The 22,833-nt window shown below is 48.6% G+C and overlaps 1 protein-coding gene across 3 annotated transcripts in view; it reads left to right on the top strand.

Annotated features, from left to right (window-relative positions):
• The window catches only part of SFXN5 (sideroflexin 5), a 100,349-nt gene that overhangs the window by 57,243 nt on the left and 20,273 nt on the right, over positions 1 to 22,833 (top strand). For all 3 annotated transcript variants that reach the window (XM_061351967.1, XM_061351966.1, XM_061351965.1), the window contains 4 exons: positions 5,502 to 5,592; positions 9,444 to 9,559; positions 12,046 to 12,131; positions 21,087 to 21,204. In XM_061351967.1, coding sequence (XP_061207951.1) covers positions 5,502 to 5,592; positions 9,444 to 9,559; positions 12,046 to 12,131; positions 21,087 to 21,204 — 411 coding nt within the window. The remainder of the gene's footprint in view (positions 1 to 5,501; positions 5,593 to 9,443; positions 9,560 to 12,045; positions 12,132 to 21,086; positions 21,205 to 22,833) is intronic.

The raw sequence follows: 22,833 nt of genomic DNA, 5'->3' as shown, positions 1-22,833 counted from the left end.
CCCTCAGCACTGTCGGCCACTTAGGGCGGTCAAGAAGCACTTAGAAGCTGGAGGCAGCCGGTGCAAAGTAGGGCGAGGGGTGGGAAGGGGATGGAGCATGGCTGGGCCCTGCCTCGGGGGTGAGCTCTTGTAGGGAGACAGGAGGAGAATCGGAGGAGCTGGTGGTAAACTTGTGTTTGGTGCTTGGAGGTTTTAAATGAGGTGGTGCCTGGCTCTAGGATCTGGGTAGCTGTGCTTCCAGTGTCCAGTGCTCCCAGTATCCCGAGGCAGCCTACGAGAATGGTAAGAGGTGCTCTTCACTGGCGACTGTAGTGAAACCAGGACAAGGGGTGATGGGTTTAAACTTAAATAGGGAAGATTTAGGTTGGAGATAAGGAAGAAGCTCTTCCCTGTGAGGATGCTGAGGCGCTGGCACAGGGTGCCCAGAGAAGCTGTGGCTGCCCCATCCCTGGCAGTGTTCAAGGCCAGGTTGGACACAGGGGCTTGGAGCAAGCTGCTCCAGTGGAAGGGGTCCCTGCCCGTGGCAGGGGTTGGGGCTGGATGAGCATAAAGCTCCCTCCCAACCCAAACCATTCAGCATTACTTCTCTCTCTTCCTGCTCATACATCTCCTGCATTCTTGCTTCTTTTTCCACATGACATGATCTTCTTCTATTGAAGCATCCAACTGTGGGGCTGCTGTGGTCATCCTTTCTTCAGTCATCTCAGGTGTCACTCAGATTTCCTCTTTTCCTTTCTCTTGCTCCTCTGTAACTTCCTTCTCCATTCGGATTGTTAATGCTTTCCCTTCCCTTATACTCCTCCATTCTGTTCTCCTTGACTTGGTAGAGCTCCAGTTGGTAAACAGCCCAGTTTTCCATCCCTCTGCCTCCATCTTCACCCCTCAGCCCTAATGAATTGATTTTTTTCCTTCCTTCTCCTAATGCTCTTTTCTTCACTTCAGCTGGATGGGACTCATCAGATCCAATTAGTGTTCTAATTCAGCAATCTGGTGATTTGAGGGCTGAAGGAGAAGCTTCTTTGGAACCAGTCCCTACTTCCAAGTTGGCTTTCTAGGTCAGCTGGAGCAGCCAATTCCAACTGCAGCGGTCAGGGATTGTCTTGATGCTGATGGAAGCTGGGAAAGCTGAATCCCTTAAATCAATGGAGATCTCGCCAACGCAGTTAATGAAGCCTAGAGAGCTGCTCAGCAGTGTTTAGGAGGTGTCACAGAATCCCAGCCTGGTTTGAGTTGGAAGGGATCTTAAAGCTCCTCCAGCTCCAACTCCTGCCACGGGCAGGGACCCCTTCCACTGGAGTAGCTTGCTCCAAGCCCCTGTGTCCAACCTGGCCTTGAGCACTGCTAGGGATGGGGCAGCCACAGCTTCTCTGGGCACCCTGTGCCAGCGCCTCAGCACCCTCACAGGGAAGAGCTTCTGCCTATGAGCTCAGCTCAGTCTCCCCTTGGGCAGGTTCAAGCCATTCCCCTTGGCCTGGCCCTACAGGCCCTTGTCCCAAGCCCCTCTCCAGCTTTCCTGCAGCCCCTTTAGGCACTGGAGCTGCTCTAAGGCCTCCCCTTCAGGAGCCTTCTCTTCTCCAGGCTGACCCAGCCCAGCTCTCTCAGCCTGGCTCCAGAGCAGAGCTGCTCCAGCCCTCGCAGCATCTCCATGGCCTCCTCTGCTCTTGTTCCAGCCAATGTCCCCCTTGCTTGCTGGACTCCAGATACTTCTTTATTTCATAAAAATTTTCTCTCCAAATTAACTGAAAGAGCTTCTTGAATTCCTGATGTATTTACTGCTCTAAAAGTGGGTTAAGATGTAGAGGGATGAAGATGTAGGTGGTAAAGTTAGACCTTTATCAAACGGCTTGGTTGTTCCCAGCTTCAGGCATTGAAAACCATTTAATTGGCTTCAAGATAATCAGAAAGGAAAAACAAAAATCAAGTGGGGCTTATTTCAGAAATTCCTCTTGATTTGATATTCCTGTCTTGGTGGATACTTTGAGGGAAGCAAGAAAAGAAAAGGAAGCAGAAAGCTTGGTTCAGTATTACACAGTTGCTCTGTTGACAGTGTCTGGTTCGGTTTCCACATCACAAACTTTCTTTCTGCTGAGGTCATGTTGTTGATGCTGGAAACAAAACCAGGAGGAAAATATATAGGAGGAATTCCTGATGCTTGAAGAAGAGGGATGGGGGAAGGCCAGAGTGCTGCCAGAGGTGTAGTAGAGCCCGGAGTAAGGTTACTCTCCTGTTATCAGTGTTCTGTCCCATTTCATCTTGTGGGACGTTAGCAGCCATTGTGGTGTGGTGTATCCTGGTGTCCAGCTTCCCCTGGCTTGTTGGGAAGCTCCATCAGCTGCTTGGAGGAAGTACTCTGGAAGAAGAAACCTCAAATAAATAGGCAGTCTCAATTTGTCCCTTAGTCTGGTTCGCAATACGGGAACATCCCAAACCTGTACTGCGCTGAAACCGCTTGTCTTGGCTGCGTTGAGACATGACCAGTGTAGGTGTCTTCACCTGAGCTGCATCCCTGGGCTCCTTTGATAGTCAGCAGGGATAAATGGGCACTTTTGGGGACATTTTATGTGAGCACCCGTAAATGTCTGTTTTGGAGGAGAATAAAAACCCTTAGAAAAGCTCATTTCTCTGCACTGGGCCGCAAAGGAAGTCTGTAGGATGAGAGGAAGCAGCCTTAGGTTCTGCCAGGGAATGTTTAGATTGGATATTAGGAAAAACTTCTTCACAGAAAGGGTTGTGAGGCATTGGAGCAGGCTGCCCAGGGCAGTGGTGGAGTCACCATCCCTGGAGGTGTTTAGAAGATGTGTAGACGTGGTGCTTAGGGTTTAGTGGTGGCTTTGGCAGTCATGGGCTCAATGATCACAACGGTCCTTTCCAACCTAAACAATTCCATGATTCTGTGTTTCTACCACGTTGGGTGTGCTGAATCCCACCTGACTCTGTTACGTGTTTCTACCAGTGTGGTAGATCCCAGCTCTATGACTCAGGCTGTAGGCAGGGTGATGATAATAATACTCCTGTGGTTGTTTTCTTAGGGATGAATTTGCCTCTATAATGAGTGTTCTTTGGCCAGCCTTTAGGAATGAAACTCAATGAAGCTGTCCTTGATGGCCCTTTTGCTTATGGTGCTTTGAAGTGGAGGAGAACCTGCTCGTTGGTGGATGCTCCCCTTGACCTGTTTACCCTCCTCTCACTTTGTGACCTGCGGGAAAGAGTTCACAGATTGGTTCAAGCAATTTCCAAACTGTAGAAAACAAACCCTCATTAGCTCCCTAAATCTGCTCCTGGTGTGGGGAATTTGGGAGATTGGATTGAAACCTACAGCAACATTTAATTTCATATTCACAGCGGGGTGGTTGCTGTAAGTGGAGGAGCCAGTTCATCTGCAGCACCAAATTGAATCTGAAAGTAAAATGCTTTCATTACCACTCGCCTCACAGCGGGGTCTCTCCCAGCCTCATCTTTGCTGTTGCCGAAGCTGCTGCTCTTCCACTTCATGGTCAAATCCTTCCATTAAACCTACAAGCCGAGGCTGCAAACCCAACAATGTCACCTGCACAGGTGAATTCTATCCAGGCTACAAGTACCCAAATCCATGGGGCAGTACCAGCAAAGCCAGGCTCATGATTGTCTTACCTTTAAAGTCACCATTTTAGAGTGCTTTGTACTTTCTGGAAGCATTCAGGTTTTGCAAATATGCATCCCAGCACTTGGAAAATGTAAAAAGAAATACTAGAAATCAATCATTTTTGAGGGGGGAGAAGATTAAGACAAAGCCTTCATCCTTGCCCAGCTTCAGAACCACCACTGTGCTTTCGCTTGGCCTCGGCCCTACAGTCATAGTGGCCAAGGAGAGGAGGAAAGATCCTGCTTGGGGTCTTGGTGAAAGCCTCGTGGGGCTCTGGAAAGGCTCCATGGGTTTTGCAAACCAGCATTCTGCTTATGCAGGGCTTACCCAGCAGTTGTGCTTCTCAACATCATCCTCTCAGCCTCCAAAAAGACGAGATGCGCTGCGGGTGCATGTATAATGTATCAGCCTGCAAAATATGTTCATCCCTGCTTTCCTTTTCTTCTTTTTCCTTTCTTTTCCCTTTTTTTAAGACCCCAAATCACTATTTGTTGGCAGGTTTTTGGCTTTGGCTGATTTCTTTTTCTTAATTTTTTTCAATTTTTCTGCATTTTTGGCTGAAAAGTGTCCCTTTTTCAGCCTGAAATAATCCCCACTTTGGGGCTGTTGGGATTTTGTTTGCGCATTTGGATGAGGAAGAGAAAATATTGTGAGGGAGAGTAGTTTGAAGACATTAAAGCCATTCCCTGTGAAGAGGTTTGTCTAGTTAATAACCCCAGCTCTGCCTGAAACCAGTTTTGCTGGGAATTCTCTGACTATCACTACTATCCAACCACGCTGAGGCTGACAAGGCAACGACTCTCCTCCGTGCCGCTTCTATGAACATACGCAATGACTTAAATCCCTCCAAAGCTGTGGAGAGCTCTGCATTATTCAAGTGGTGGAGGAGGCAACAAGAAATGATCCATGGCTATAATAAACTGCCTGCTGGCTCTTTGTGTCTAGTAATAGCTCCTTTAGAGCCCAAGTGTTTGCACTGGAGTGAGGTGGTGTGGTTTGCACAGACCCTGGGAGGAGGAATGAGTTGTGTTGGGCAAGCCATCACCTTTGGGCTTTGTCCTAGCTGGGTGAGGACTCCCAGGCCCAAGGATTTTGTGGTGGATGAGGAAAATGCCAGTGAACTGGGTAAAAAATGCAGCTAGGGGCATTTCCAGCAGGACTGAATGCTGTTGCAGTGATTTCTAGCTCATCTTTTAGCTGGAAGGGGTTTAAACCCAATGGTTGGGCTCAACCCTTCATTTACACCCAATGGTTGGGTTCAACCCTTCATTTAAACCCAATGGTTGGGTTCAACCCTTTATTTAAACCCAATGGTTGGGTTCAACCCTTCATTTAAGCCAAATGGCTGAATTCAACCCTTTATCTAAATCTAGCAGATGGGTTAAACCCTTCATGTAATCCCAGTGGTTGGGTTGAACCCTTCCAATGGTTGAGTTCAACCCTTCATTTAAGCCCAGCATTGGGTTCAACTCTTCATTTAAATCCAATGACTGAGTTCAACCCTTCATGTAATCCCAGTGGGTGGGTTGAACCCTTCCAATGGTTGAGTTCAATCCTTCATTTAAGCACAACAGTTGGGTTCAATCCTTCCAATGGTTGAGTTCAGTCCTTCATTTAAGCACAACAGTTGGGTTCAACCCTTCATTTAAGCCCCACGGTTGAGTTCAACCTTTCATTTAAGCCCAACAGTTGGGTTCAACCCAGCACAGTTAAACCCTGCAGTGTGTGGAGGGTTTAGTTCTCATATGCTTCTGCATGGGGAGAGACCCCGGTGTGTCCCCTTGAAGAGCTCTGCTGCTGTCTGCAAACTGTGGCATCTGCCCTGCTCCCTGTAGCTGAACATTTCTGCTTCTCTGTTTTGTTTCTCTTCTGTTCAAAGGTGGGCCTTAATGTTCTGGTTCAGAGAGCAAACAAGTTTACCCCCGCCACTCGTCTCTTGATCCAGAGGTTTGTGCCATTCCCTGCTGTCGGTAAGAAATGACATCTTTTCTCTATACTCAAAGTGTTGGCTGTAAACCTACTGGTAGCTAAAGGACACCTGCCTCCATCCTTCCTGCTTTATGCCACCATAAAGTTGAGGTCCCTGAGTTGGTGCAGACAGCAACAGGCTGGTGCAAAGCAGCATTTTGGCAGGAGAATGATGCAAAGCTGCTGGTGGAGGCAGCTCATGAGGCTTGCTCAAGCTGCACTTTCCACTCTCAAGCAGTTTACAAAATGATCAGTGTTGACTAGTCCTCGATCATCCAAATTCGAGAGGGTTTCATCCGCAAGAGCTGGTTTGAATCATGTCAAATCAAACCTTGAAACAAGCAGTGGTGTTAGGGGGTTTTACAATACAAATGCAATGAAATGCTCCTCGTCTGAATATACAGATTTCTATGAGCTGCTGATCAAAAAAAGACTGAAGTGTGTGAAGAATTAAGGCTGCTGCTGCCTTATTGCAGCACAAAATAAACCCTTCTGTGTTTTAGCAGCAAACTGCTCCACGTTGGAGAGAAGGGACATGCTGGACTCATCCTTTGCTGAAGCCTGTAGTTAAAATGTTAGATTAGTTCAGGTTAGATATAAGGAAGGAGTTCTTTGCCTTGAGGCTGGTGGGACACTGGTACAGGTTGCCCAAAGAAGTGGTAAATGCTCCATCCCTGGCAGTGTTCAAGGCCAGGTTGGACAGAGCCTTGAGGGGCAAGGTCTAGTGTGAGTTATTGTGGCTGTGAATAAATCACCAGCAGAGTTAGGGTGATTTTTTAATGTATTTATTTATAAAGATGGTGCAAAAATGGTCCAAGCATGGAGGAAATCAGTGATCAGAGGGGTTCTGCTCCCTGTTGCAGGTCGCTTTTCAACTGTGTTAATGCAAAACTTCCCTTTAAGCTTTTTCCTTTGCAAGGGCCATATCCTCAGAGCTTTGCTTGAGGATGCTGAGCCTCTTCACCTACCTGGTGCTCTCAGTTTCAGTGGTCTTTTTGCTCCTTGTATTACAGAGAGCTGGTTGCTCTGACCCTCCAACCTTCAGTTCCTGCATTGCTGGGGTTTTCCCCCTTTTCTGCCAGAAAAACAGCCTCTTGCCCTGCCTGCAGAGCAGGAGGTGATGGGGATGGTGATCTGTGATTGCACTCCATCTCGTTTCTGAGCACGTTGCTTGCACATCTCTGGATGTTATTATTGCTTTCCCAAAGCTTCCTTGGAATATCTTTTTAGAAGCTTTTGGCTTTCTTATGATTTCTATAACCAGAAGGGCACTAGAGGTGAGCACAAGACTGGGTTTGAGCCAGAGATGCACATGGGAAGCCTTTGCCACGGGGTTGATCTACTTCCATCCCAAGGTGCAAGGAGAAAGAGGTTCTGCTTGTGGCAGCATTGATTGAGGACCCGTAATTAATTTGTTTAGCCTGTAATTAATTCTCTGGTGCTTATTTTATTTGTGTACTCTCATGCTTCATTATGTGCCAGGACATCAGGAATCCTCCCACTAATTGCTGCTGTGTGGTTTTGAAAGCTGCGAGTTACTGGTTTGCAGACCTGGACAAACTGTTTAATTAGGATGCATCTTCCCATTGCTTCTGACCCACACCAGCTCCCTGCATAAGGGCAGAATCTCACTTTCTCTACATGAACAAGCTGGTGTAAAGCTCTTGCTCCACAACCATTAAGCCCTGGTTCTTCCTTGCTCCCTCTCACTGGGCTGAGCTCGGTTGATAGAAGCTGGAGAATTGGAGGAATGCATCAAAGCTTTGTCGTCTCCATCCAGCTGGGTCAAGACATGCTGAGAACATTGGGGCTGTTCAGCCTGGAGAAGAGAAGCTCCGTGGGGACCTCAGAGCAGTTTCCAGTGTCTGAAGGGGGCTACAAGGATGCTGGAGAGGGACTCCCCATCAAGGAGTGGAGTGATAGGACAAGGGGTAACGGGTTAAAACTGAAACAGGGGAAGGTCAGGTTGGAGATAAGGCAGAAGCTCTTCCCTGTGAGGGTGCTGAGGCGCTGGCACAGGGTGCCCAGAGAAGCTGTGGCTGCCCCATCCCTGGCAGTGCTCAAGGCCAGGTTGGACACAGGGGCTTGGAGCAAGCTGCTCCAGTGGAAGGGGTCCCTGCCTGTGGCAGGGGTTTGGAACTGAAGGATCTTTGAGGTCACTTCCAACACAAACTGGGCTGGGATTCTATAAACCCTAATAGCATCCAGGGAGTTGGAGAAGCCTCCAGCTGTGGTGGAAGCAACAGATCTGCCCACCCCATCATGAGTCTCACAAGAGCCTTGTTCTGATGCATCTTGCCTCGGCCAGAGCATCTCTGCTGGCATGGTTTCATGTGTTCAGTCTTGACTGATAGCTAGAAGGACGGATCATGTGAGTGCTAAAGAAGAGAAATGAGAAAGGAGGGGGGCTAAACTCCCTTTAAATGAGCTGCCTGCTTGCTTTTGCATCCAGGATGAAGGAGCTGGAGGGTTGGTAACACAGATATTTTGATAGATGGGAAGAGTGGTCTGGTAGTTCGAATATTAAAGAGAGAGACAGAGTGTGCGTGTGTGTATGTTCCTCTTCTTCTCGAGTGTAAGGAGCATTTGTCACCACAAATCAGCCTTGATTGCAGCGAGCTGCGATGCTATAGGGCTCACCCACCCACCACCCTCAAAAAATTAGACATTTGTTATATGACATGAATTGAGATTAATTAGTGAATATTAACCCATCAAGCAGTGCAGAAGCACATTTTTGGAAGCCGTGGTACTTGCAGCAACAGTGGGTTTGTATTAGTTCTGGTTGGAAAGTTTGCAACAAAATGTGCTGGGGAGGGGAGGGGGGTGATGCTGGAAGATGCCAGTTTATCCAAACTTCAAGTTTTGTAGGAATTAGCAGCTTTGCTATGGAAAACTGAAGCAGTGCCTCAGCCCTGGAGCAGAGCTGAACCTGGGAAAGGTGTTTTGCATCCCTAACTCATTACTCAAGGAGGAGAATTTGGGGTCATCTTGAGAAGGGTCCAAAAGCCACAGGCTGGGTGAGGTGGGGGGTGTCAGGAAGGGTCCCAGCTCTGCTCCCACCTCTGCAGGGCTGAGATGTGGGAAATGCCACTTGGGAAGCAGATCCAAACCCTGCTGGTTTGTGTTACAGTTCAGATCAACAGTGTTAAAGCAAAGAAACAGGTCTCCAAATTAAGCCCACAGAGGTATTTTCCCTCTAAAATGTGAAATAAGGGCAAATAGTCAGCAGTACCCTCACTAATGGGATATGTGTCCATGGAACCAACCCAACTGTGTCCTATATGATTAAAACCTCTAAGTTTGTCCCTTTAAGAGCTCAGATCTAAGTTCACCTTTGTTGCTGAGTGGAATCCCTCGCGGTGTATTTCTAGCATACCTGCTAAAACCCTTTATTTAAGGGGAGTTTATCTGCTGGTTTAGGATAGGGAGTTAAAACCAGCTCTGGGATGTACCATAAGACAAGGCAGATGTCAGTCAGCAGTGCCTGCTTGGCTGAAAGCAATTGGCAGCCCAGGGCAAGGACCTCTTTGACTTAGTAGATTGACGTGGTGGGTGAAGGATCCCTATGGAGAGTGGGAGCTTGTGCGAACACCAGCATCTGGACTGGTGTTTCTTTGCATCAATACTGTGGCAGCACACCCCTTTGCGAGGAAAAGGAAATGCTCTTGGTTATTATTCTCCTCTTGGGAATGACATCTTAATCTGGGTGTAAAAGTGGCTCCTTGACTCGCAGAAACTCCTCGGCAGATTGAGGCAGGCGAAGCTGAAGGGCTGTCGCGGCGAACAGAAGCCTGCCATTTGGTATTGACCAGGCCCGCGCTGCTAATCATCATGCTTTTCTCATCCTCAGCTAGTGCCAATATCTGCAATGTTGTCCTGATGAGGCACACGGAGCTGGAAGAAGGGATTGATGTTTTGGACAATAACGGAAACATTGTGGGGTCTTCCAGGATCGCTGCAAAACACGTATGTACCTGGGAGGTTCCTGGGGGGCATTCGGGGGAGCGTGGACACAGCTGGATTTCAGGCTTAACAAATCCCACAGCCATAGGGATAGATGGCTTGGAAGAGCTGCAGATAGAAGAGATTTAGATACTAGGAAAGGATTCTTCCCTGTGAGGGTGCTGAGGCACTGGCACAGGGTGCCCAGAGAAGCTGTGGCTGCCCCATCCCTGGCAGTGCTCAAGGCCGGGTTGGACACAGGGGCTTGGAGCAAGCTGCTCCAGTGGAAGGGGTCCCTGCCTGTGGCAGAGGCCTGAAACTGGATGAGCTTTAAGCTGTCTTCCAACCCAAACCACTCTGATGAGATGCTATGCTATGCTATGATGAGAACGACACACCACAACTGAATGCCTGCATTGTACCCACACATGCAGTTGTGTACCCATCAAACAGAGTGTGCTGGTGGACACAGGCTCATGTCATGCTGGCAAATTCAGCTCACCCTGATGGTTTGGAAGGGTGCAGATTGACATCAGGAAGATCCTGTACTGCCCTGCTGCTTTCACAGCCTTAGGATTTCTTTGTGGAAACATGTAAGCAGTTGATGTTGAATATGAAGTGAAGATAACTTACACCTTTTTCTAAATGAGGAAGACTTTGTTTTGGAGCTGAGTAGCTTTTTAACCCTCGCCATCTCAAAACTGCATGAACGAAGCTTTGGGATGGTAACCAGATGTTCTTATCCCCATCCTAACACCTGGCCTGGTTTCCCCTGTAACCCTCTACGCTGCCATCTGCCTGCAATCATCCCCTTTTCTTCCATCCTCACATAGTTTTGTCTTCTGAGCATCATCTGATTGTCTGAGACATGTTGTTTCCAAGTGGGCTTTAATCTGAAATGTAAAGCATGTACCAAAGCACACGCCCAGGCAGAGGAGTTAATAATATAATGCTTGGCATTTCTCTCGCTCCTTCTGTCCAAGGCTCTTAAGGCACTTCATAGACAGCAATTAATGTACAGATTTACAGTCCTCGGCAAGAAATGGGAGATCTCTAATATCTCTCCATATTGTTGTTTAACAGGGAGATTAAAACAATCTGTTGAAGGGCTTGGAGATATTTACTTGAGCCAGTTTTCCTCACTTCCAGTAACTGGCTTCAGGACCCAAGCTTTCCCCTCTCCATCCTAATGGTTGAGAGGAAGAAAACATAGAAAACAAGTAGTCAAAGTGCAGGTTCTATAAATGGGGTTTAGGTGGAGTTTAAACATCAAATATGGGACTTCTGAGAAGTTCTGCCCAGATGCCATCTAATCCCAATGCTTCTTCCCAAATAGCTTAGTATTGGGGTTTGTCATGTAAGATTTGGCCTCAGTGAACACATCTGTGCCTCTTCAAGACCTTATCCCAGACTGGAAGAACTGAGTCCTCCCAGTCCTGTCTGTATTGCATGATATTCAGCATTTTCATCCAAAACCCACAGTGTCCTCTGCCTGGGTCTGCCAAAGCCCCGTGCGTGGTTGCAGAGCTTGGGGCATCCCAGTTGGGTGCTGGCAAAGGTGGTTGGAAGATGGAAATGAAGACGCAGTGGTGGTCCTGCACCTTGCTAGAGTGACCATGATCTTCTCTCGAACTCATTTTAGGGTAACTTATAGGTATCATGCTGCTCTGTTTGCTGCTTCTTGGTGTATCTCGTCAAGAAGAAAGCACCAGTGGATGGACAACCATAGCTCCACAGTTGGGTGTCTTCTTGGGAGAAGAGAGGACTATGTGTTACAGTGCTTCGTAATAAACCCCCAGTGATTAAAAGCAGCAACAAGAATAAGGTGCTGTGGTCCCCCAGCACATCACTGAAATTGAGCCTCAGTCGAGGGAGGAGCTGGATATCACAGTGAGGTATTTCACCTCACAGCATCTTCCAGCAGCACTAACATGGTTGTGTAGGAATATCATAGGATCCCGGCCTGGTTTGGGTTGAAGGCACCTTAAAGCTCCTCCAGTTCCAACCCCTGCCACAGGCAGGGACCCCTTCCACTGGAGCAGCTTGCTCCAAGCCCCTGTGTCCAACCTGGCCTTGAACACTGCCAGGGATGGGGCAGCCACAGCTTCTCTGGGCACCCTGTGCCAGCGCCTCAGCACCCTCACAGGGAAGAGCTCCTGCCTAAGAGCTCAGCTCAGTCTCTCAGTTTAAAACCATTCTGTGGGATAAGGTGGGATATTTGAGCAGTTTGGTCACATAAACTGAAATCAGGGAAGCTCTTGAGTGTCTGTTTATTCCACTGCATTTGTGGAATGGGCTTCAGCCTGTTGTTTCTATCAACAGAACAAAACCAGGTTGTATCCCAGTAGCTGATAGCACCGTTGAAAGCGTGTGTTGGTACATTCATTCACATCAACACAGGACAGCCCAGTCAAAGCATTTCTGTATCCACGTCTTGCTTGCTCAGCCCAGGTACATCCTGAGGTGGGTTTTAAATGTCTTGCCTTTGTTTGTTTGTTTTCCTGTTTCAGGCACTGCTAGAAACAGCCCTGACCAGAGTGGTTCTGCCAATGCCTATACTGGTTCTACCTCCAATTATAATGTCCATACTGGAAAAGTAAGTGTGGGGTAATACAAAGAGGGGGGTTTTCAATGGGAAGGGAGAAAAGAGCCAGAGTTGATGTTATTCATTGATATTTCTAAGCATCGAAGACTATATTTTGCTTATTAAAATGTTTGTGTTCCATCATTTTTGACCATTTTGGAAGTGTTATATTGATGCTGTTATTTTAAAGCATTCGAGTCCCCAGCAGTTTGCATAACCCTATTCCATAGGTGAGCCAAAACTCCCTGAATTCAGTGGAAAACTATCCCTAAGTTTTCAGTCCTCTGCTTAGCAAACATTAGAGCTGCCACATGGCGTCACACTAAAGGTCTTGGCTTGTGTTCAGCCAGGTAGGGAGTGTAGGGACTTGCTGACCCTTCTCTGCATCCAGACCACGTTGGCCACCTTTGGACTTGCTTAGGCCCTATTTGAACTCCTGTGGCTTGGACTTCCTCAGAAGAATATATCAGAATCATACATAACAACATGGTTTGGGTTGGAGAAGACCTTAGGATAGATTATCCAGTTCCAACCCCGTGCCACGGGCAGGGCATGCTCTGCTAGAGCAGGTTACTCAGTACTAGGAGAGTAGACAGGAAAAGGCAGGGTTATTATTTCATATCCAGTTATCTCCTATCAAAGTTCCCAATAGGACCCCCCCCCCCAAACTGCCCTGTCCATTGGCCAGTCTCCCACCTTCCTTTCCAGCACCTCTTCTTTTTCCTCTGCCCAGAGATGCTCTGAGCCTCTTTGGATCTATTGGGTGCCTGTGGCTCTTTTAGGACACCCATCAGCAGCTCAGTCGGCATGAATGATCCATGAGGTGGGGATCACCTTTGCCAACCTCTGGAGACTGATTAGTGCATTGAAAGATGGGGATGCTAAAGGGCTTGCTACCTTTGTCCTGACAGCCAAGCTGGAAGCACTCTCTAAACAAAGCTGTTGGTAATGGCTGCTCTAAAGCACTCCACTGACAATGTAAATAGCAATTAGTAGGGTTAGGGATTGACCCATAACTTTTTTAGCCTTGTTTATCCTTGTAGAAACACCCCTGGGCAATTTTCTCTCCTGAAGAGAAGGGTTGGAGTTGCTTCTGTAAACTTGGGCACTGATTTTTAGCATCTGCATTTAAATATATAGATGTAGTGTGGTATCCATCCAGCACCTAAGTGTCAGTTCCTCCCATGGCCTGGATGTGGGGAGAAACAGGGCATCAAACTCTGTCTTGGGAGCTGTAAAGTAAGTTCTTTCAGCTCATTGGAGCCAAAATACACTGTTTTCCCTCTCTTTTCCAAAGGGACTGTGCTGGTTCCTTGCAGCAGGACACAGTCTTGGTGACACCTTCTGCTGTCTGGAGATGGCTGCTGTTGACACACAAGGAGCAGGGGTAGATTCCAACCTGGCCTTGAGCACTGCCAGGGATGGGCCAGCCACAGCTTCTCTGGGCACCCTGTGCCAGCGCCTCAGCACCCTCACAGGGAAGAGCTTCTGCCTAAGAGCTCAGCTCAGTCTCCCCTCGGGCAGGTTCAAGCCATTCCCCTTGGCCTGGCCCTACAGGCCCTTGTCCCAAGCCCCTCTCCAGCTTTCCTGCAGCCCCTTTAGGCACTGGAGCTGCTCTAAGGTCTCCCTTTGGATTCCTGGAAGCCTGTGAGCAAGAAACAGCAGATATAGACAGTGGGGTGTAGTTTGGCCACGCAGCTGAAGCTGGTGGTACCCCTGTAGGACATGAAAGCATCCATCTGACGCAAGAAGCATCCCTTTCCATAGCTGAGGGATTCTCAGTCTGGGTCTCAACTCATGTATCTTTTAAAGTGGTTACTGGAGGGCACAGGCAGGGGTGAAACCTCATTTTGGGAGAAAAACTTGGAGCATTTGGTGAAAAGTTTAACTTCTTTTAGTTCAGTAGAATTCGAGTTAGCCCAGGGTGTTTTTCATGGGAGTCATAGCAAGGAATGCATTATCAACTTATTTATAGACATCCTTACAGTGTCTATAATGAGAAAGACGAGAGTGACGGCTTATTATTTGGAGATCTGGAATCAGAAGTGGCAATCTGGATCCTCTCCTAAGTCATTCCCACTTGGGGATGTGGGGAAGGAGGAGAGCGATTCTCCTGCCTTGCGCTGAGGCCGGGGTGGCTGTGGGTACCAGCGCTGCACTCGATGGGGGGGGGAATTGCACCACATCAGGATCACCCTCCCTGCTTCCAGCAGTGGTTTTCCCATCCATGGATAACTCCTTCCCTATGGGAAAAGTTTATTTTAAGTGGCCAGTTCCTGGTCGCCGTCTTTCCACTTGGATCCAGGTCTTTCCTCTCTCTCAGCCATCTCTCCATCTGCATGTTTTAACTCCCCCAGCTGCCTCTCTCGTCTCTTGTGCCATTTTTTTTCAGCTCTCTTGGCTTCCCTCGTCTCTTTGCCTGCTGTGTATTTTAACTCCCAGGGCCGCCTTCTCTGCTCTCCAAGGAATTCAATGTTACCTCCCACTGCTGAGCTCCATTCTTTCCCCATGTTTCATGCATTTCCTGCTGCTTGGACGCTCTGTTGAAGCAGCTAACATATAGAATCCATGTTTATTTTGAGCCTGCATATGCCATGCAGGGAACACGGTGTCAGTTATTTTGTGCAGATGTATTCTCATTGAGGTTTTATAAATAATATCCCTGTTGGCAACTTTAATATGGAGAAATATTGGGTTTGCATCGTCTATGAGACGAAGACGACGCCTCTATGGGATGTAGCTGACTTTGGAGCAGACAATGGAAACTTCATTAGTTTCTGCCATGTCACAGGGATATGGGGATGGCTACATCCACTGCATGAAGATCTGCGCAACCTGGTCTAGTTGAAGATGTTCCTACTCATTACAGGGGGGTTGGACTAGATGAGCTTTGAAGGTCCCTTCCAACCCAAACCATTCCATGACTCTGAGTTGGACTTCTTGTCCCTCAGACATTTCCCTTCATTCAGATGCTTCTGTGACTCCTTTTGTCTGGTGGTTATGGTTGAAATCTAGGGTATGGGGCTGGTGTCTCCCAGCCACCATCCAAGATTTCTCCAGTGGTCTTTGTCCACCTTCCAACTCCTTGCATCATTGAGCCTGTCTGTGTGTAGACCATCCAGATCTGTGTGTAAGTGCAATTTCAGGTTCCTCTGTAGGCTGAGCAGTGCGGGTGGGAGAGCCCATATCCAGTGGTACTTGATCCGTGTGGTCTGCATAAGTGATGGACAAGTAGTGATGAACAGTATCTGCTGTGGACATGTTGAGCTAATGGCAGTGGAGACTGAAGAACATAAGCTCTTCTTATCTCCTCATCCTAAAGTTTCTTCTCTGCCTCACAGTACAAGCAACCTCAGGGGGTCTGAAGCACAGCAGAAGGTCTGATGATGGGCTCCAACAGCTCATGTATATCAGGCTAGACAAGAGGAGGCCCTAGAGCTGACTCTGTGGTGCTATGGAGAACAGATAAACCTGTAACTATTGACAATGGGCAAGAGAGAAGAGGGGAGCAGAATAGTTGTGTCCAGAAAAGAGGAGTGATTCTACTCTTTCTTTATGTCCATATCATTCTGATCTTGTGTCAGAGCTGCCCCAGCATGTCAGCATCCTCATGCAGCAGTTGTCAGGGCTGTTTTCCTTTAGAACTCATAAAATTGGGATGCTCCCAGGCTGGATCAACATTACAGAGCTGCTATGGCTTGGCTAAGTCAGTATAACCATGAAAAAGGGATTAACCAGTGCTCAGCCCATGGCTTTGTGGTGCTGGAAGGCTGTTCCCTTCAGCTTAAACCATGGTTTTCACTGCAGCAAGGGGTGCGAAGGAAGAGGCCCTCCTGGACCTCCTTTTGCTGGGGATGTTTCCCTTCTCCAGAACACTTCCTACAGGTGCTTTTCCCACTTGGAAGCACAAAGTGGCTCCGTCCGGCTCAAGCCTCGCTGGGGTTTGTTTAAACTCAAGCAGCTGCCAGCAGCAACACCTTAAACTGCTGTGGCTGTTTCCAGAGTAAACATTGAAACTGCTCCTTTAATGGTGTCAATCAAGCACTGAAACCCCCCCAACCACCCTCGCTTCGCATCTGCTCTGTCCTCTGGAGGGGGCACTGGGGCTATAGGAAAGAGCGGGAGATGCTCCTTGAGGAGGACAAGCTGGATGGGGGCAGCAAACAGAGCAACGGGTTGCTGCAAGAGCTCAGGATTCCCAAATCGACCCGAAATAAGTGGGAAAAGCTCAGAAAGACCCTCTGCAGAGAGCAGAGGGACCTGAGGGGCTCTCTGACGAAGTGGGATGTGGCGTAGGACAACCCCAAAGTTTGTTTGCACCTCAGAGAGGGGTTTTGAAGGCACCAAGTTGCTCGGGATGCTTCGGGACACTCCAAGCTTCATCTCCATCACTTTTCCTTACCCCGCCAGCATCGTCTTGCAATGTATGTATTAGCTTTGAACCTGTTTATAGCAAACACTACAGAAACCCCACAGAATCTGTCAGCTGGGAGACTTTGGTTAACTCCTGTCAGATTGAGTTTAGCATCTGACACCTCCTTCTAGACAAATACAGCTCTGGTTCACTGAACCCGATAACTCCTTTTGAGTGTGGCAACTGACTTCCATATGGAATAAATTACAGCACCTCTTGAAAAACGCCAGAGGCAGCTGCCAAATTATGCAAAATTGAAGCCACTAATGAACAATGTGATGAAAGTTGAATGAAGGTGTATTTACAAGCTCTACAACACACTGTCTCCGCGGAGCAGATGTACTGTCTGTACAAGTATGTGTTGTGTGGATATACCTACGTACATGCACACTCATGCATATGGAAATGTTATCCCGAAGGTCTAGCTGGTTTAGGTGTATCCCGTAACAGGAAGTCTTCCATAGGATTAGTGAGCCACAGGCTTCCCAGTGTGTTGCTGCCTTTTAAATGTCTGTTAGGCACATTTTGTGAGGGTAAATTGCAGAAGGAATGGCCATAAAGGGGCTTTTGAAGGGGTAAAGAAACAAACCTTTAGGAAAAAGAGCTAAAAAGAGAGGAAGGGGGAAGCTGAGCCAGGCTGAGAGAGCTGGGCTGGGGCAGCCTGGAGAAGGCTCCTGAAGGGGAGACCTTAGAGCAGCTCCAGTGCCTAAAGGGGCTGCAGGAAAGCTGGAGAGGGGCTTGGGACAAGGGCCTGTAGGGACAGGCCAAGGGGAATGGCTTGAACCTGCCAGAGGGGAGACTGAGCTGAGCTCTTAGGCAGAAGCTCTTCCCTGTGAGGGTGCTGAGGCGCTGGCACAGGGTGCCCAGAGAAGCTGTGGCTGCCCCATCCCTGGCAGTGTTCAAGGCCAGGTTGGACACAGGGGCTTGGAGCAAGCTGCTCCAGTGGAAGGGGTCCCTGCCTGTGGCAGGGATTGGAGCTGGAGGAGCTTTAAGGTCCTTCCAACCCAAACCAGGCTGGGTTTAGATGAAGTATTACAAAAATGCATGTTCTTTGCCATCCAAAGGTTAATGCATAAACGTGGATCACTTACATGAGGAGACCACTAAGATCACTTACGCTAAGCAGACCACTGGTGCCAGAAGTTTGGCTTCTAAAACTGGGAAGAATGAAACATCTGTATTATTGTCTTCCTGCAGATTTCCATTATGAGACCTTCTCTCCGTGCCAACTTCTCAGTCTTGTGTTCTCTAATCTGAGCACCAAGGTTTCATTCTCTAGGGCTTGGCCAGTCCTGTCCTGTGTACATGATGCCAGTCCCTAAATTCATAATGCAGTTCATAGGAGTTCATGGTCTCATGAACGTAGCTTCAAGTACTTCTGCAGAATTACTGGTAGGGTAAGGTGGTATTTGCTCTTGTGAACAGAGCTGTCTGCTTTAAAGATGCCAACAGCAAAGTTGGGCAATCTAAAGGTCCGGATCTCCACCTCCCTGATCCAGCCCTTTGTCAGAGCACCCAGGACAGTGCTGCAAACTAATTCACTCTTCAACAAATGGATATTAATGTTATTTATCTTTAATCTCCCATAAAACTCTGCAGTGAAACCCTTTGGAAACCTCTAATCTTTCACTTCCAACGGGGGGCTTGATTGGGTTTTGATTGCAGTTGACAGCTAACAAAAGGCAGCATCCAATATTTAACTTCGTGTTCTTCTGCACAGGGAGAGCGAAGGCGCGAGGGCCAGAAGCAAACTGGACCTTTTGGCTAATGATGAATCGTTTATTCTGAACCACACAAAATCCAGGCTCTGAAGCCCAATTAAGACATTACACCACATGTGTTAATTAATCCCCTCTCCTCTTTAAATCAAGCCATAACTCTTCTTAATTAAGAGCTTGGCCATTGTTATTTGAACTGGCCTGAGTCTGAAGCGCTCCTGGAAATCACACCTGGGGGCTGAACCTGGGATCAGTTTAAATTGGTTGAGGTTTTACTTGGGTGATTATAAGGTCCCCAACAGGGCGGTAATTAAAGAGGGTGAAGCTTCCAAATTAAGATGTCAGGGGTGGTATAAGCAGTGATGGTTTGGTTCTAAACTGTGCTCTAGGGGTGGATGCTGGTCATAGGATTTGCTCAGCGAGGGCTCTCATGGCTCACAACAGCTTAAGCAGGGGAATAAATCAGTTCCAAGAGTTACCCGTCAGCATCCCAGGGACTGGTTATCACAGCTTATTGATGGCCATTCCCGAATGTTGCGTTTGTTAAAGAGCACGGGGCAAGGTAACCTGCTTTCCTGACTCAGACAGAATCATTGTGGACTTCTGTAGGAGGCTTTCGGGTTAGACCATGCTCTCTGCAAAGCAGCTAAATACCGGAGAACAGAAGCTTGGCTTTCACAGCACAAATGGATAGGATCAACTCCGTCTTGAGAGCTTATTAATGAGGAGCTGGGGTATTGGAGGAGTTGAGGCTCTGGATCTTGTTTCCCTTCCCCACTTCCCCCAGACCTGCTCAAGATGAAGACAGCTTTCAGCAAGCACTGCTAGCGAAGGGTGAAGAGTCTGAATGTTCAGACACACAGACACCGTGCAGCAGGGTAACAAGTTCCCACACATCAGCTGCTCCGTTAGAATCCATCAGGTGCATGTTTGTAGCCTGCAGTAAACGTGGAGTAGAAGGGGATGAGGTAATCTGGGGAGAGGTGCCTGCAGCACTACGTGTGCCAAAGCAGGCTGGTGGCATGCCCCGGTGTGGGGAGGGCTCCTCGGCTTGGTTTCGGTGGGCACCTTGTGATGCGTTTCTGCCCCCCTGGTGATGGTAACCACAGTGATGTTTAGCGGTTGGTGTAATCTGATTGTACTTTCCGTGGCCAAAAGGGAGCTCCTGTGTTATCATCCCAGTGGAAACTAGCAGATCTTGGCCCGTGTTTGATGGCAGACACTGTGAGGCATCAGCATCCTTGAGATTGGAATCGTGGAATCCCAGCCTGGTTTGTGTTGGAAGGGACCTTAAAGCTCATCCAGTTCCAGCCCCCTGCCACAGGCAGGGACCCCTTCCACTGGAGCAGCTTGCTCCAAGCCCCTGTGTCCAACCTGTCCTTGAGCACTGCCAGGGATGGGGCAGCCACAGCTTCTCTGGGCACCCTGTGCCAGCGCCTCAGCACCCTCACAGGGAAGAGCTTCTGCCTAAGAGCTCAGCTCAGTCTCCCCTCGGGCAGGTTCAAGCCATTCCCCTTGGCCTGTCCCTACAGGCCCTTGTCCCAAGCCCCTCTCCAGCTTTCCTGCAGCCCCTTTAGGCACTGGAGCTGCTCTAAGGTCTCCCCTTCAGGAGCCTTCTCTTCTCCAGGCTGCCCCAGCCCAGCTCTCTCAGCCTGGCTCCAGAGCAGAGCTGCTCCAGCCCTCGCAGCATCTCCATGGCCTCCTCTGGCCTCGCTCCAACAGCTCCACGTCCCTCTTGTGCTGCTGCCCCAGAGCTGGATCAGGGCTGCAGGAGGGGTCTCCCCAGAGCACAGCAGAGGGGCAGGATCCCCTCCCTGAGCTGCTGCTCACGCTCTGGGGGTGCACCAGGCACACGTGAGGCTGAAGGGCACACCGAAGCTGGGTCAGTGTTGAGCTCGGCACCCAACACACCCAAGTCAGGATGGACAGAGGAGGGATGCACACTGGGACTAAGGCCATTGCTGGTGACCCAGCACCAAGTCTGCTGACTCTACATCACTAATATACACTGAATATTCAAACAAAACTCACTATCAACTTGTTGATTTATATTCCCAGCTGCTTCACTTTGGTAGAGGAAAGTTGGCTGACAGGGTCCTTTTGATGTAAACAGCTTCAGAACAAACCCATTACATGCTTCTCCTTAACTGTGCGATTTTTTTTTATCCTGGGATATACTTAACATGCCACCTAAGTCAGCTAAATGTTGTCCCTATCATTTGGTGTTAATGGCATCAAAAGGATCACTAATGGGTCATTATCAGAACCTAACCTTGCAGGTATCTGAAAGTGTTTGCTCTTAGCAACTCATAAATATCTCCTGGGGACAGCAAGTATTAAAACATCCTTATCAGTGACTCCACAGAGCTTTGATTTTTAACAAATTAAGGTATTGTCAAGTTTGCTACTTTATTACCCCATTAACAGAGCTGTGTGCTGTTCAGTACTGCTGCTGGTAGGGCCACAAAGTCCACATTATCTCTCCAGAACTTAATTTCCTTCTGCTCACGCAATGTCGTCTCTCAACCTGCATGTGGTGAGATCACCTTTGTGCCATTTACTCGAGTAGAGATGGTTTGGAATGGGGGAAGCGTGTGTGAAGCGATCCTGATTTCATGTAGGTTGGCATGGGCTGTGGAACCCCAGCAGATTTAAAAGCTCCAGGTGCAGGACTCAGGGTCTTTTGTGGGTGAACTCAATGATGGCCTACTGAGAAGGAACCTAGACCAGTTAGAGGGACTGAGACCAGGGGGCCTGGTGACCACCAGTATCCACTGCTGATGGCATGCATTCATCTGGTCCATGAAGTGGTCTAATGAAGCCTTTCCTTTGCAGAACATCACTCCTGAGGTCCCGTCCCCGGATGATTCTCCCGGTCCAAAGCCTTGTGTGCCTCGCGGCCTTTGGCCTGGCCCTCCCCTTGGCCATCAGTCTCTTCCCGCAGATGTCTGAGGTCAGTACATGTCTGGTCATTGCAGTGGGGCATCTCAGGGGGGCTCAGCAATGCCACTGTGTGTTTGCCGTCTTGGATAATAGTCCCATTCCTATCAGGACTCCTCCATGTTGTGTGTAGTTCTGGTGTCCTCAACATAAAAAGGACATGGATCTGTTGGAACAACTCCAGAGGAAGCCACGAGGATGATCAGGGGCTGGAGCACCTCCTGTATGGAGATAGGCTGAGAAAGTTGGGGCTGTTCAGCCTGGAGAAGAGAAGGCTGCGTGGAGACCTCAGAGCAGCCTTCCAGTATCTGAAGGGGGGCTATAGGGATGCTGGGGAGGGACTCTTCATTAGGGACTGTAGTGACAGGACAAGGGGTAATGGGTTAAAACTGAAACAGGGGAAGTTTAGATTGGATATAAGGAGGAAGTTCTTTACTGTGAGGGTGGTGAGGCACTGGAATGGGTTGCCCAGGGAGGTTGTGAATGCTCCATCCCTGGCAGTGTTCAAGGCCAGGTTGGACAAGGCCTTGGGTAATATGGTTTAGAGCGAGGTGTCCCTGCCCATGGCAGGGGGGTTGGAACTCGGTGATCTTAAGGTCCTTTCTAACCCTAACTATTCTATGATTCTATGTTTGGATGAAGTTGGTTGCTATCTTCTTTGCTTGAACAAGCACAGATTCACTTGGCAAGTGATGGTTATGTTAGTCCCTCCTGTTAGCACATTATGTGGATTAATATCTCACAGCTTTTCCATGCCTCTAACCAGTGTTTGGACCATGTGGTGGGATGTACCTTCCAAGCAAACAGAGGAGGAACTGAACAGAGTTTGTTCTACCCAGCAAATACACCTTTTACAGGCAAGGGGTGGTCATGGGTGATTCTCTGATCCTTCTCCCTTCCATTGCATCCACTGTTCTCCCACAAGGGTGTTCTGCTCCAGGCCTCTCCCACATGGGGGACAAACCAAACCACGAGGGATCAGGGGGCAAACAGGTTGCAATAAGGTGGAGGGTTTAAATGTATGAAGATCATGTCCTGCCTGCTTGCTCACCAGGGTCTCAGCTAGCACAGTGGGTATCCTGTCCCTCTTTACTGATGCCCAGGTCAGGTCTGATCAGATCACAAGAGAAGGGATGTTGGGTTTTGTGATGGGTGCCTCTGAGACTCCGGCTGGGTTCATCCTGTCTTGTCTGGGGACATGAGCTCAGTCAGAGCTGAGCTGCATGCAAGAGAGCGTGCTTCTCTTCACCCTCTCCCATCACAGTGGCGTTTCCTTGGGGTTAACACAGTGAAAACAAGCCTGTCCATTAAGCAAAGAGCCTGGGATGTACATTTGATGTGGATGTGCTTTCCAGAGCTTCTTCTAGGGTTTCTGCCTTTTCCCCTTCCAGCCTGGCTCTGGGAAGACACAGCCTGGGGGTGAACAGAGACAACAGAAGGGAAATCTACCCAAGTTAGCTCAATACATTGCTAAGGGGTACTTGTTTGTAAGTCCTTCATTTTGACTGTTTGGAGCTGATGGATTCGCAGACTGTGTGTTTGTACCTTTACAGGGAGGCTCCCTGTTATAAAGTGATAAAACCCCTATCAAACAGAGCAAAGGACTTTGCTGGAGTTCTGCCTGTGTCACCTCGAAGAGTCG

Source organism: Neopsephotus bourkii, unplaced genomic scaffold (assembly GCF_033783945.1).
Source record: "Neopsephotus bourkii isolate Nb327-2 ecotype Australia unplaced genomic scaffold, CSIRO-AGI_Nbou_v1 NB_616, whole genome shotgun sequence".
Taxonomy (NCBI): Eukaryota; Metazoa; Chordata; class Aves; order Psittaciformes; family Psittacidae; genus Neopsephotus; species Neopsephotus bourkii.
Note: the sequence above shows the minus strand (reverse complement) of the source record. Positions and strands in the feature narration are given on the sequence as shown.